At 39.3% G+C, this 15,974-nt stretch overlaps 1 protein-coding gene across 1 annotated transcript in view; it reads left to right on the top strand.

Moving 5' to 3' along the window:
- The first annotated feature begins 12,762 nt into the window (after positions 1–12,762).
- The window catches only part of ANGPTL6 (angiopoietin like 6), a 149,413-nt gene continuing 146,201 nt past the window's right edge, over positions 12,763–15,974 (top strand). Inside the window, exon 1 of the mRNA XM_053719417.1 lies at positions 12,763–13,344. Coding sequence (XP_053575392.1) covers positions 12,763–13,344 — 582 coding nt within the window. The remainder of the gene's footprint in view (positions 13,345–15,974) is intronic.

Below are 15,974 nucleotides of genomic sequence, written 5' to 3'. Positions count from 1 at the left end.
AAAGACCACTCCCCTGGATGTAAAGACTGACAACTGAGATAATCCACTTCCCAATTGTCTACACCTGGGATATGTATCACAGAAATTAGACAGGAGTTGGATTCCAGCCAAGAAAGTATCCGAGATACTTCTTTCATCGCTAAAGGACTGCAATTCCCCCCTTGATGATTGACATATGCCACAGTTGTGATATTGTCTGTCTGAAATGAATGAATGATTCTCTCTTTAATAGAGGCCAAGCCTGAAGAGCCCTGAAAATAGCAAGGAGTTCTAAAATATTGATTGGTAACCTCGCCTCTTGAGGATTCCAAACCCCTTGTGCTGTCAGAGACCCCCAGACAGCTCCCCAACCTGTGAGACTTGCATCTGTTGAAATCACAGTCCAGGCAGGATGAACAAAAGAGGCCCCTTAAATAATCAAATGATGGTCTAACCACCGGGACAGATAAAGTTGGGAATGTTGGGATTTAAGTATATTAAAGGGACAGTCAACCCAAATTTTCAAATATGTTATTTCTATAACGTTGCTAACAATATTTAGTTTGCACTGTAGCCTAATTTATTACCCTAAATCGTTTCTGAGCATTACTACTTACTTGTTTGATCTTTGCAGTTTAAAATGCCCGCCTGCCCCCTCCCCTATTTCGTCATCAAGATCCTAAGTTTGTTCAGTCCCCAGCTCTATGTCGGCTACTTCTCGAGAATGCACGCTCCTGGTACTTTAGCGCATGCACATTGTGCTGCTAACGCTAGGGGGAAGGATCACTGTGTGCAATTTTTTGGATTCTATTTGCTTTTAATTGGGAAGTTAGTGCGCTCCTACTAAAACCCTAACCCATACACTGTGCCTGGTTGTGCCAACAAGAGTCCAGCAAAGCCCATAGGAACACCAAAGTGAAACATAAAGTGCTTAGAATATGTATTCACCTGCTCACACTACAGACAAACCATGGCAGTCACCAAATACAAGACCTGTCACACTAAACCATACTTACCAACCATTGTACAGATAGTGACATAGTAGAAAGTTAAATGCTAGAACCACCGCTATACCAAACAGCTAACATCATATCCAAACGCTTTGCGCATGTGTAGGTAGCACAATACCAGAGAATAGCCATCTCATCAGTAAAGCACATAGAACCGGGAACCATCGGTTAAGAAATTCATTAGCAACCTGTAGCCATAGTGAAATAAACAAGAAGGGAATACCACAATCATACACACTCACCCCCCATATATCAGATACAATCCAATCGTACAACACAGTCACTCATAAAACAAACCAACCAAAATGTAGCAAAGGGATTCAAAGAATGGAATCAAGGGGAGAAACGAAAAGAGTATCAGGAGAATAAAAAATGGTATCATCCACACAGCCTCACAGAGGAAAGCTGTAAAAAGTTAAGTACATAGCCAAAAATAGTAAAGGCATAGGTATCATGAAGGAACCAGGGAGAATAGTGGATCATTAACTCTCATATTTCAGACCAAAAAAGAGGGTCAGCAGCAAAGGGATTCAAAGAATGGAATCAAGGGGAGAAATAATGGTTGGTAAGTATGGTTTAGTGTGACAGGTCTTGTATCTGGTGACTGCCATGGTTTGTCTGTATTGTGAGCAGGTGAATACATATTCTGAGCACTTCATGTTGCGCCCGTGTTCTTCGGGTCATGTGACATGTTCAACGTATGCACCGGTTCTATGGGGATCATCTTGGATCGCTACACAGGTGTCATCCTCTGATTAGTTTCTTGGGGATCTGTTACCCTTTCCCTTACGTGTGGATGCAGTAGTTGGGCTCTGGGTCTCCTTCCTGGCTCGTTGTAGCCGATCACCATAGTAACCATACACAGTGCTGGTGATAGGTGGATAACCACCCACATGCTAGGGTGATCTGTTTACTGCAACCCACGGTGGATGACATCTTTTGCTCCCCTGGTAAGCCCTAATTTCTGTGTGTTTGTTGATATATGAGTGTGAGGCTGAGAAAATGTAGTTAAACTGCTATAGCCCTCTTCGGTGTACTACTGGGCTTTAGAAATATTGCAACATTCTTCTACTAGGTATCTGCTAAGTAAACTAGCGCGTAATTAGTTTTTGGGCTCCGCTGATTACATTGTTTGCAGCACTCTAGGGACAACCGGGCACAGTGAATGGGTTAGGGTTTTAGTAGGAGCGCACTAACTTCCCAATTAAACGTCTCACCTATAGCCGGCCAGTGTGTAGGAAACTAACGGCTCAATGGAGACTAGCACATATGCATCAGTAAAGCGTGTCTCTCCTAGACCCAAATAAAAGCAAATAGAATCCAAAAAGTTGCACACAGTGATCCTCCCCCCTGGCGTTAGCAGCACAATGTGCATGCGCTAAAGTACCAGGAGCGTGCATTCTCGAGAAGTAGCCGACATAGAGCTGGGGACTGAACAAACTTAGGATCTTGATGACGAAATAGGGGAGGGGGCAGGCGGGCATTTTAAACTGCAAAGATCAAACAAGTAAGTAGTAATGCTCAGAAACGATTTAGGGTAATGAATTAGGCTACAGTGCAAACTAAATATTGTTAGCAACGTTATAGAAATAACATATTTGAAAATTTGGGTTGACTGTCCCTTTAACTGTGATATCCGAGTATAATCCCTGCACCATTGATTCAGCATGCAAAGCTGCAGAGGTCTCATCTGAAAATGAGCAAAGAGGATCGCATCCGATGCTGCAGTCATGAGACCTAAAACTTTCATGCACATAGCCACTGAAGGGAATGATTGAGACTGAAGGTTTCGACAGGCAGAATCAAATTTCATTTGTCAATTATCTGTTAAAGACAGAGTCATGGATACTGAATCTATCTGGCAACCTAAAAGGGTGACCCTTGTCTGAGGAATCAAGGAACTCTCTGGTAAATTGATCCTCCAACCATGTCTTTGAAGAAACAACACAAGTTGATTTGTGTGAGATTCTGCTAAATGAAAAGATTGAGCCAGTACCAAGGTATCGTCCAAATAAGGAAACACTGCAATACCCTGCTCTCTGATTACTCCACTAGCTTACAACAGATACACTTAGCTTTGGTAGAACTGTGTTCAGTCAGCATGGTTCCTACAGCAGCTTCTGAGACAGGATCAGATTGAGACATCTTGTAAAATGTAAAAAAAGAAAAATAATATTAAACAGAAATATCTTATTTCCACATATAGCAGTTTCAGGAATGGGAAAAAATTCAAATGCTAAAATTGGCAAAAAAAAGCAAATAGCATAGCCCTCTGAACATAAAGAAGACAAGGAGCATATAGGAAGTGAGGTAAAATAAAACTATTTTTTTTTGGCACCAAGTATGACGCACCAAGCAAAAAGAAGTTGAGAAATTTTTTGACGCCATCAAAGATCCGGAAATGACGCAACTTGCGTCATAACAAACACAATTTTGCGCCAAACAACCTAGCGTCAACTAAGATGCAGGATATGACTTACTTGCGTCATGACAGATGCACATTCGCGCCCCAAAAAAATTCTCGCTCCAAGAATGACGCAATAAATAACAGCATTTTGCGCCCTTGCAAGCCTAATTTGCCCACAAGTTTTCCAAGAAAAAACAAGTCAAATTGAAAAAAAAAGACTATACCCCAGGTAAGACAAACTTCCTAGACATGATTCCCATAACGAAACTGCTGGACTGCAAAGGGAAATACACATAGACCTGACTCATGGCAAATATAAGTAAAATACAAATATTAGAAACTTTATATTAATACATAAAGCGCCAAACCATAGCTGAGAGTGTCTTTAAATAATAATACATGCTTACCAAAAAACACCCATCCACATATAGCTGATAGCCAAACCAGTACTGAAAGCTATCAGCAGTGTAATGGTATATAAGAGTATATCATCAATCTGAAAAGAGAGGTAGGAGATGAATCAAGCACAAACTTACTTCACCACCTCCATAGGAGGCAAAGTTTGTAAAACTGAATTGTGGGTGTGGTGAGGGGTGTATTTATAGACATTTTGAGGTTTGGGAAACTTTGCCCCTCCTGGTAGGATTGTATATCCCATACGTCACTAGCTCATAGACTCTTGCCAATTACATTAAAGGGCCTTTAAAATCAATATAATGCTAAATGTATATGCTAAAATATGATCTGTCCGACGGCGCTAACTTCCAGGACCAAAGCTCCTATAACAATTGGATCTCTAGATACCCAAGAATGAGGACAAAATAGATTGGATGTGTTAGGAGCGCCTAATAAAAGGCCAGGTCTAAATTGGGAGTACTGACTAAAAATACTTGGAATACACAATTCGAAAATCCTTAAATTTCATAATTTAACAAATTTAATATCACATATAATAACAGGTGATCACAGATTTAAAAAAGCATAAAAGTACATGGATCCATGTCCTTTTATGCTTTTTTAAATCTGTGATCACCTGTTATTATATGTGATATTAAATTTGTTAAATTATGAAATTTAAGGATTTTCTAATTGTGTATTCCAAGTATTTTTAGTCAGTACTCCCAATTTAGACCTGGCCTTTTATTAGGCGCTCCTAACACATCCAAGCTAAATGTATATGCCACAGGAGGAGCTTTTACAATGTTAGTGTTATGGAGCAAGTGCAGGTGTGGGAATAAAGTCGTTCTTTGGGACCCTTATAAATCAGTCCTGTTTCTTTGTCTTCTAGCAAAAATTCCAATTAACATTACAATGGTATAATTGTTTCAGTATTAGATCATGTGTCATGTAAAATAATTTGACTATTTTTATTCATTTATTTATAAAATATTTTACCAGGAAGGATACATTGAGATTTCTCTCGTTTTCAAGTATGTCCTGGGATCACAAAACATTGCATTGATATAATAGGGTACAATAAAATACAAAAACAATAATAATACACAATATATGCAAACATTTAACATAGAGCAGGTACGAAATATTTAATCAACCATGACAGGTGCATTCTGTTTTGAGATATGTATAGAGGGATCTCTTAAAGGATTTTAGGCTTGGGGAAGTTTTTAAAGTGTGAGGGAGGTCATTCCATAATTGTGGCGCTCTGTAGGAAAAGGAGGATCAAGCTGCTTTCTTTTTGTATTGAGGCATGCTTAATAATGTGCTGTTATTGGATCGGAGGTTATAGGAGGTGGGAATAGAAGGAGAGCATTCTGCTAAGGTAGGGTGGGAGCTTCCCAGAAAGGCTCTTAAAGACAAGGCAGGAAAGATGGAGGGTGCGTCTGGATTCCAGCGACAGCCAGTGTAGTACTTTTAGCATGTCACAATGGTGGGTCCTGTAGTTACATTGTAGCACAAAGCGGCAGAATGAGTTATATTACATATTTAGTTTATTAAGGTGAGTTTGCGGAGCAGGTGCATATACTATGTCCCCATAATCCAAGATAGGCATCAGCATTTGCTGTACAATCTTTTCCTTTACTGTAAGGCTGAGGCAAGATTTGTTTCTGTACAGGGCACCTAGTTTTGGATAAAGTTTAGAGGCAAGTTTTTCTATGTGGAGTCCAGAAGATAGATTGGGGTCTAACAACATACCTAAGTATTTAAAAGAGTGGACTGCAGTCAGCATGCAATTGGATTTTGTTTTGATGCGAAGATGGGAATTTTGTAATTTTTGTATTTTAGGTCCCGTTCCAAAGATCATTGTGACCGTTTTGTCAGTGTTTAGGAAGAGTTTGTTATACCAAACTATACTATTTCAATGGAAATTAGGGCTAAATCTCTCTCAAATAGTTATTTTTTCATGTCTTACTATAAAAATATATTGTAAAATAATCTGAATATAATCAGTGTAGTCATTGCTATATAAATTTATATGCCTAGATTACGAGTTTGCCGCTGTGCAGTGTTAACGAGCAGTTTTCCCTCACTGCTCACCTACAGACAACGCTGGTATTACAGGTTTTTACAAACCCGGAGTTAGCCGCAAAAAAGTGAGCGTAGAGCAAAATTTAGCTCCACATTTCACCTCAATGCCAGCGCTGCTTATGGTAGCGGTGAGCTGGCAAAACGTGCTTGTGCACGATTTCCCCATAGGAATCAATGGGGCAGAGCCGGCTGAAAAAAAGCCTAACACCTGCAAAAAAAGCAGCGTAAAGCTCCTAACGCAGCCCCATTGATTCCTATGGGGAAATACATTTTATGTCTATACCTAACACCCTAACATGAACCCCGAGTCTAAACACCCCTAATCTTACACTTATTAACCCCTAATCTGCCACCCCGACATCGCCGACACCTGCATTATATTATTAACCCCTAATCTGCCACTCCAGACACGGCCACCACCTACATTATACTTATCAACCCCTAATCTGCCACCCCCAATGTCGCCGCAACCTAAATACATTTATTAACCCCTAATCTGCCGCCCCCAACATCGCCGCCACTATATTAAAGTTATTAACCCCTAAACCTAAGTCTAACCCTAACCCTAACACCCCCATAACTTAAATATAATTTAAATTAATCTAAATAAATATTCCTATCATTAACTAAATTATTCCTATTTAAAACTAAATACTTACCTATAAAATAAACCATAAGATAGCTACAATATAACTAATAGTTACATTGTAGCTATCTTAGGGTTTATTTTTATTTTACAGGCAAGTTTGTATTTATTTTAACTAGGTAGAATAGTTATTAAATAGTTATTAACTATTTAATAGCTACCTAGTTAAAATAAATTCAAATTTACCTGTAAAATAAATCCTAACCTAAATTACAATTACACCTAACACTACACTATAATTAAATTAATTACCTAAACTAACTACAATTAAATACAATTGAAAAAAATTATCTAAAGTACGAAAAAAAACCCCCACTAAATTACAGAAAATAATAAAATAATTACAAGTTTTTTAAACTAATTACACCTAATCTAATCCCCCTAATAAAATAAAAAAGCCCCCCAAAATAATAAAAAGCCCTACCCTATACTAAATTACAAATAGCCCTTAAAAGGGCCTTTTGCGGGGCATTGCCCCAAAGTAATCAGCTCTATTACCTGTAAAAAAAAAGTACAATACCCCCAACATTAAAACCCACCACCCACACACCCAACCCTACTCTAAAACCCACCCAATACCCCTTAATAAAACCTAACAGTCTTCACCCAGCCGGGCCGAAGTACTCAACGCAGCCGGACGAAGTGGTCCTCTAGACGGGCAGACGTCTTCATCGAAGCCGGGAAGAAGAGGTCCTCCAGACGGGCAGAAGTCTTCATCCAGGCGGCATCTTCTATCTTCATCCATCCGGCGCGGAGCGGCTCCATCTTCAAGACATCCGGCGGCAGTTTAAGGGTTCATATATTTTTTATAGTGGCGGCGATGTCCGGTTCGGCAGATTAGGGGTTAAACAATTTTATTTAGTATTTGCGATGTGGGGGGCCTCGGTTTAGGGGTTAATATGTAGTTTGTGGGTGTCAGTGTACTTTTTAGCACTTTAGTTAAGAGTTCTATGTTACGGCGTTAGCCCATAAAATTCTTAACTACTAACTTTTAAATGCGGTATCAGTCTTGACAGGAGAGGCTGTACCGCTCACTTTTTGTCAGACTCGTAATACCAGCGTTATGCAAGTCCCAAAGAAAAATATAGGATATGCAATTGACGTAAGTGGATTTGCGGTATTTTCGCGTCTGACAAAAAAAGTGAGCAGTGAGTCTGTCATTTTAAGACTCGTAATCCCAGCGGGCGTTAAAAAGCAGCATTTGGACCCCTTAACGCTGCTTTTTAACCCTAATGCACAACTCCTAATCTAGGCCATAGTATTTTACTGTTGTAGTCAATGAGGCCTACTTATCAAGCCATCAACAGCAAATACGCTGGAATTCCGCAACGTAATTGTGGCGAGCTTGATTCCTCTTAGTTATCAAAGCCTACAGACTGCCACAAGTTGAAATTTGTGACGTAACATATGATCCGCCAGTCTCAGTCCGACACAGATTGATGCTTACGTCATTACAGATGTTCTGAATACAAATTCGGCACTATCTGACTACTTTTGCTAGTTAACGAATAACTACCAGGTACGCTCACCACTTACAGTTTCTGAAGAGCCGACATCCATCCTCAACGAAGCGGCAGAAGTCCTCATCGAAGCTGGCAGAAGTTTTCATCCAAGGGGCCGAAGTCTTCATCCAATCCCGCAGAAGTCTTCACCCAGACGGCATCTTCTATCTTCATCCATCCGGCGCGGAGCGGCTCCATCTTCAAGACATCCGACGCGGAGCATTCTCTTCTTACGACGTCTTCTTCAGAATCAAGGTTCCTTTAAATTACGTCATCCAAGATGGTGTCCCTTAGATTCCGATTGGCTGATAGAATTCTTTCAGCCAATCGGAATTAAGGTTGAAAAAATTGAGCTTTCATCCTATTGGCTGATCCAATCAGCCAATAGGATTGAGCTCAATCCTATTGGCTGATTGCAACAGCGAATAGAATTTTTTCAACCTTAATTCCGATTGGCTGATAGAATTCTATCAGCCAATAGAAATCTAAGGATCGTCGTAAGAAGAGGATGCTCCGCGTTGGATGTCTTGAAGATGGAGCCACTCTGCCCCGGATGGATGAAGATAGAAGATGCCGTCTGGGTGAAGACGACTTCGGCCGCTTGGATGAAAACTTCTGCCGGCTTCGATGAGGACTTCTGTCGCTTCATTGAGGATGGATGCTCTTCAGAAACTGTAAGTGGATCTTCGGGGGTTAGTGTTAGGATTTTTTAAGGGTTTATTGGGTGGGTATTTTTAGATTAGGGTTTGAGCTTTTGAAAAAGAGCTAAATGCCCTTTTAAGGGCAATGCCCATACAAAGGCCCTTTTCAGGGCAATGGGGAGCTTAGGTTTTTTTAGTTAGGTTTTTATTTGGGGGGGGTTGGTTGTGTGGGTGGTGGGTTTTACTGTTGGGGGTATTTGTATTTTTTATTTACAGGTAAAAGAGCTGATTTTATGGGGCAATGCCCAGCAAAAGGCCCTTTTAAAGGCCATTGGTAGTTTATTGTAGGTTAGGGTTTTTTTATTTTGGGGAGCTTTTTTATTTTGATAGGGCTCTTAGATTAGGTGTAATTAGTTTAAATATCTGATCATTTATTTTTTATTTAGTGTTTATTTTTTTTTGTAACTTAGTGTTTGTTATTTTTTGTAACTTAGTTGTTAGTTTTTTGTAACTTTGTAATTTTTTATTGTAGATTTAAATTATTTGAGTAGGGTTAGGTGTTTAAATATATAATATAGTTAATTTAATTAGTAGTTTAATGTAGTTTTAATACAACAGTTAGGGTAGATTAATTATTAGTTTAATATAGTTGAATGTAATTTTAGTATAATAGTTAGGGTAGGTTAATTATTAGTTTAATATAGTTGAATGTAAATTTTAGTATAATAGTTAGGGTAGGTTAATTATTAGTTTAATATAGTTTAATGTAATTTTAGTATAATAGTTAGGGTAGGTTAATTAATAGCAAGAAAGTGGATTCCCCAAAATAAGAGGTTTCCAAAAGTCTAGGCTAAACCAGCACTACCGTTAATAATGAAAACTCAAGAAACATAAGTGTCAAAAAGTAAAATATCCTTTAATAAATCACACAATTCACAAACATACCACATTCATACATGGGATCCCAGTAAATAAAAGTCAATGGGCTGAGAGGAAACTTCTGGTGCACCAGGGCGAACTGGATAGATATACGTTAACTATTGGTATTAAATATTTGTAATCCACAAAGGAGATATTTCCATATCTTTAAAGTGCCGCTCAGCTGAACTAGCCGGACCAAACCCTCGACCCAGAACCGTGATCAAATCACCTTCAAAGCAAACCTTAGAAGCCGTGCGTGTATATGTTATTCACAGGTGCAGGGGCTGTCATATCCTTCTTAACAACAATTGGTAAACAGTACTACCTGTGTCCGTAGCATCAACGGCAAAGTCTTCAATGCTTAAGTGGAGCGCGGTCTTACAGGGCAGGTCGGGGCTAGCCGGGATCCAATGCTGCGGTGAACAAAAAAGCTGCAAAGCACCGACGAGTCTGGGCGCTCGTTTCACTCCTTCACATAGTGCAGCGTGGAGCTTCTTCCGGGTGCTGACGTCACCTAAATTAGAGTATCCTTTTATTGGTGCATAGTATTTGCCGGTCATTCATTGATTCGTTGACATACTTGTCAATCATGCTTTGACTATTTTCAAAGTAACAAGACCTGACTTTTTTTATCCAATCCGACAAATGTAACATTTCAAAGCGTAATGTTTGTTACAATGTTTAAAATACTTTGTATCCAACTTCGAAATTATTTTGTTACGTGAAGTAGGCCCAACTTGATACCATAAAAGCGATACAAAAATGCAAAACATTCATACAACCATTCACAATATACACAAACAACCATAATTAAAACTAAACATTAATTTTTATTTTAGTTAATAAATTTTATTTTTAATTCAAAGCGCTTTTATATCATATACTTTACTGGTCAATGTATTTTGGAATCTACTCATGTAAATATCTCTGCTGTATATATCCTTTCTAGTAAATGGTATTACAAGTATAAAGGTAAATGGAGAATAGCTTTCCTTTCGTGGTTAGTTAAAGTTGCATATATTATAAAAATATTGCAAGATATAAAAGCGCTTTGAATTAAAAATAAAATTTATTAAATAAAATAAAAATTAATGTTTAGTTTTAATTATGGTTGTTTGTGTATATTGTGAATGGTTGTATGAATGTTTTGCATTTTTGTATCTCTTTTATGGTATCAAGTTGGGCCTACTTCACGTAACAAAATAATTTCGAAGTTGGATACAAAGTATTTTAAACATTGTAACAAACATTACGCTTTGAAATGTTACATTTGTCGGATTGGATAAAAAAAGTCAGGTCTTGTTACTTTGAAAATAGTCAAAGCATGATTGACAAGTATGTCAACGAATCAATGAATGACCGGCAAATACTATGCACCAATAAAAGGATACTCTAATTTAGGTGACGTCAGCACCCGGAAGAAGCTCCACGCTGCACTATGTGAAGGAGTGAAACGAGCGTCCAGACTCGTCGGTGCTTTGCAGCTTATTTGTTCACCGCAGCATTGGATCCCGGCTAGCCCCGACCTGCCCTGTAAGACCGCGCTCCACTTAAGCATTGAAGACTTTGCCGTTGACGCTACGGACACAGGTAGTACTGTTTACCAATTGTTGTTAAGAAGGATATGACAGCCCCTGCACCTGTGAATAACATATACACGCACGGCTTCTAAGGTATGCTTTGAAGGTGATTTGATCACGGTTCTGGGTCGAGGGTTTGGTCCGGCTAGTTCGGCTGAGCGGCAATTTGGGGACTTTAAAGATATGGAACTATCTCCTTTGTGGATTACAAATATTTAATACCACTGGTTAACGTATATCTATCCAGTTCGCCCTGGTGCACCAGACGTTTCCTCTCAGCCCATTGACTTTTATTTACTGGGATCCCATGTATGAATGTGGCATGTTTGTGAATTGTGTGATTTATTAAAGGATATTTTACTTTTTGACACTTATGTTTCTTGAGTTTTCATTATTAACGGTAGTGCTGGTTTAGCCTAGACTTTTGGAAACCCCTTATTTTGGGGAATCCACTTTCTTGCTATGTTTGTTTAAATAAAATTCTCTAGGTAGCACCCATTTTTCTTATAATAAGTATCTGAGTTTGAGTGCAGCTGCCCTGCTTTGTTTAGGTTAATTAATAGTTTAATATAGTTTAATGTAGTTTTAGTATAATAGTTAGGGTAGATTAATTAATAGTTTAATGTAATTTTAGTATAATAATTATGGTAGGTTAGTTATTAGTTTAATATAGTTTAATTTAAATCTAAAGGTAAGTTTAAATTTATTATAAGATAGGGATGAGTTAATATTTAATATAAAGTTAGCGGGTTGTTAGGTTTAGGGGTTAATAGGTTAATTTAGTTTATGGCGATGTGGGGGGCTGGCGGTTTAGGGGTTAATAGGCTTAGTAAGTGGTAGTGATGTGGGAGGCCAGAGGTTTAGGGATTAATACCTTTAGTTAGTTGCGGCGGGGTCCAGGAGCGGCGGGATAGGGGTTAATAACTTTATTAGAGTTGCGGTGGGTCAGGGAGCGGCGGGATAGGGGTTAATAACTTTATTAGAGTTGCGGTGGGGTCCAGGACTGGTGGTTTAGGGGTTAATAACTTTATTTAGTTGCGGCGGGGTCCGGGAGCGGCGGGATAGGGGTTAACCTGTTTAGTATAGTAGCTGTGTTTAGTGACAGTATATAAATAAAGCTGTGAAAAAAACGAAGAGCAGCGAGATCGATGACTGTTAGTAACAGTCCTCTGCTCATCGCCCCGTACTTGGTGCGCGGCTTTTTGACAGCTTTTTATATATTTATGGAGAGCGTATTCAGGTCTGCGGCCGCGATGTTAAGCGAGCGTATTGGTGCCGTCGAATGCAAGTAAGTTGATGGCTTGATAAGTAGGCCTCAAGGTCTGTAAAAAGTATGGTTAATTATGCAAATGTGCCACAACAGAAATTTGCCACAGTAAAAGTTCCATTACTCTTATGTACATCTTATTGGAATAGTTCTTTAATGAAAACAAACAGCCTTTAACCAATAATTGCCTTGTATAGCTCAATTTCATGTTTAAATTGTTGAGCTTAATGTCCGTTTAATTAATACCTGTTTCCATTTCATTTCTTTTAATTTGCAGATAATATAAAGTTGCAACTTTTAATTTGCCAAGCACTATTCCAAAATGGCAAAACTTTTATTTTTATGGGTTTTCATGGTGCCTTGTCTTTGCCAACCCCACTTAGTAACAGAAAGTCCTGAAAAAAATGGTGTCCAAAATCCTAAGTGTACTTATACCTTTGTTGTACCACAACAGAAGATGGCTGGGGCTGTCTGTGTCAGCACAGCAAGGTTCCCCGTGACATTTGGTGTGAACCAAAGTGAGGTGCAGGAGTTGAGGAAGGAACTGAGCCGTCAAAAGTTTGAAATTGAGGAGCTGAAAATATTAGTGGAAGCTGACCAAAACATGGCCAAAGATGTGGAGCATCTTCGCAAAGAGAGCTTAAATATGGCCTCCCGGCTTAACCATCTAAACACACAGCTCCTCCATGAATTACTCCAGAGTAAAAATAGGACAAGAGACATTTTCCACGTGGAGGATAGAGGAGTTAATAATACTGCTGAGGTGCTCAAGCTGGCTTCCAATTACAGAGACCTACAAGAAAAATATGAAATTCTGTCGAATTTAATCAACAACCAAAGTCTGACCATTAAAACACTTGAAGAGCAGTGTGTTCAGAATATTGTTCGTCGTCACATTGACCACGTGAGTATTATCTATCTAGAAATGTTATCTCTCAAGGTTAAAAAATATTTTCTTTCTTCAGATGGTGAGAGCCCACAAGCCATCACATGTGGGAACTCCCTTAATGATCACTAGGAGGAGGCAAAAGATACCCCAACCAGAGCTTTAAATCCCTCCGACTTCCCATGATCCTCAGACATTTTCTTTTCCCTCCTTGATGGAGTGAGGTAAAAGTTGAAGTGCAGATCTAAACATCATTAAAAAGGGATCTCTAAACAATCTGAGGCCTAATTCTTCCTTGCAGCACCCTGTCAGTCAGAGGGGCAAGACAAGGAGTTTTCAGCCAGGTAGTGAAACGTCTTTTCTCCATAAGAAATGTCACAGCCCTCCCTAGGAGAAACATGTACTTGTCCACCAATCCCCTGGGATGTAGATGCTGTTATTGTTGGCATCTTGCTTGCACTGCCTAGGATGGACTAGTCTACTGGAAGTTGCTGCAGCTGAGGTAAGCACAGTGGATGAAGGTGCTGGCAGGTAAGTACTTTACACCTTCATAGCCCATGGGCTATTAGTGTAAACATGCTTCACATAATCTGGGGACATATATTTGTACACCATATACCTTATGTTAGCAGTTTGTATCACTTTTAAAAATTGTGATTGTAGCTTTAAATTTAGCATGGTCACCTTAGCATGCTCAAAAGTTAATTCTGAGTTATACACAGTTTATTTTCTTCTTGTTTCCTTGGGTTCTTTGCTTTAGCGCTCACAGGTAGTACAGCTTAAGGGTTAACCCAGACTTTAGTGAGTTGTGATCTACTTGTTTGTAAAATGTGTCACTGAGGTCTACTTTTGCTAGATATAAGAAATTGTGCATGTAGCATGCTCCAAATGTTAAGAAAAAACCAGGGTGTTCTTGTGTGTTTCACATAAATAGTACACAGAGTTAATGATTTCCCATATTAGCAGTAACAAAGTCCAAAGCAATGGACAAAACATATTTTCTGTGGGGCTTTTAACTAATTTTTCCAAAACCAGTTCCAAGGTTTTTTTGCAGGATGTTCCAATAAAACAATAGGAGACTTCAGTGGATAAAAGGAACTTTATAAAAATCAATGAATCATATAAAAACAGTCAGTAAAACACGCTACGCGTTTCTCAGAGTTAACCACTCTGTTTCCTCAGGCAAGTAATCCTTGGAACTGTTCATTACCAGAGTGTATATGTGCGCTGGGCCACTGCAATATACCCAGCAGGCTGCATTAGCACTATAGTGTGCTTCCCACTGTGTGAGTATTCTTCTAAGGGGAGTTGTTAGTGGGAGAATTCAAAGCTAACTGATCTGCACTAGGAGTCGCCCTCTATATATCTTCCATTTCTACTGATTGCTGTCCACCGCCTCAGAGGTGGCGGACGAGTTAAGGAGCAGCGGTCTTAAGACTGCTGCTTCTTAACTCCTGTTTCCGATGAAACAGATGCATTGGGGCCGATTGATGCTTTGATAAATCGCCCCCTAAGAGTAGTTGATACCCTATGTTAGTCAAAAGGGTTAACTTGATGATGATTAAATATATGAAAGCCATGTAGTTAATGGTGAAAGATGTGTTACTTCATGTATCTATATCACCATCTCTCACATTCTACCTAATCTTAGTCCATACACTACTTTCAATAAGAGGTCAGGCACAACCCGCTCTCACCCCAACCTACCCCAGGAGTCAGGCAGCATCACCTTGAGAGCAGAACAGAAGGTGATTATGAGCAACAGGGACAAGCACTGTTAGGAGTATAGACACAGCAAGTGCCTAGTAGGGGTCCTGCATAGTGACTTCACGCGCGCTGATGTGCTGAGGGAGACACGTGGACACAGGAGCTAAACCTCCACCGGTTCTTTTTTAGGACAGTGCACACAGCATATATGCCCAGGCTCTCCAGAAGTTGGGCCCTGCCGCAACTGCGCCCCTGGTTCTCAACACACTTGTTGTCAGCCACGCTAGTGATCCTAGCCAAACTTGCTAGCCGTGTTTTTCTCCCTGTTAGCATAGCTATTGTAATAACAGTTATTTCAATAATGCAGCTAACAGGGAGCAAAGCGATCAACTGGTAGACAGCAGTTGACGTTTTGAGCACCACTGGGTTAACCTTTTCTGTGATAATCCTTTCTTGTTTCTGTGTTGCTCAGGACCTGTAGCGGTGACGAGGCACACTGATCAACAGAGCTTGGTTTTAAATTAAGGGGTGTACATTTTATTTAACCCTTTGTTTGCTGTTATTTGCTAGTGTTTCAAAAAAGTTTTCATTCAAGGCCTCCTTGTGGAAGATTCTTTCTGTCTCAAGTTCCTTGAGATCCTTTAAAGGCCCAAGCTTTACAACACTCTATACCCAGACTAATAAAAGCAGAACAATTTAAAACTTAACTTTTATTTAAAAGTTAAAGGTACAGGAAACCCTAAAATTTTATTTCACTATTTGAATAGAACATACAAATTTTAACAACTTCCCAAATTACTTCTATTATTTGCTTCATTATCTTGTTATTGTTTGCTGAAGGAACAGCATTGCACTGGCAACTAGCTGAAAACATCAGGCAAATGTGTGCAGGCACCAATCAGCAACCAGCTCCAACTAGTGTGGGATATGTGTGTATTCTT

Source organism: Bombina bombina, chromosome 6, assembly GCF_027579735.1.
Source record: "Bombina bombina isolate aBomBom1 chromosome 6, aBomBom1.pri, whole genome shotgun sequence".
In the NCBI taxonomy this organism is placed as follows: domain Eukaryota; kingdom Metazoa; phylum Chordata; class Amphibia; order Anura; family Bombinatoridae; genus Bombina; species Bombina bombina.
This window is presented reverse-complemented; position numbering and strand designations above follow the sequence as displayed.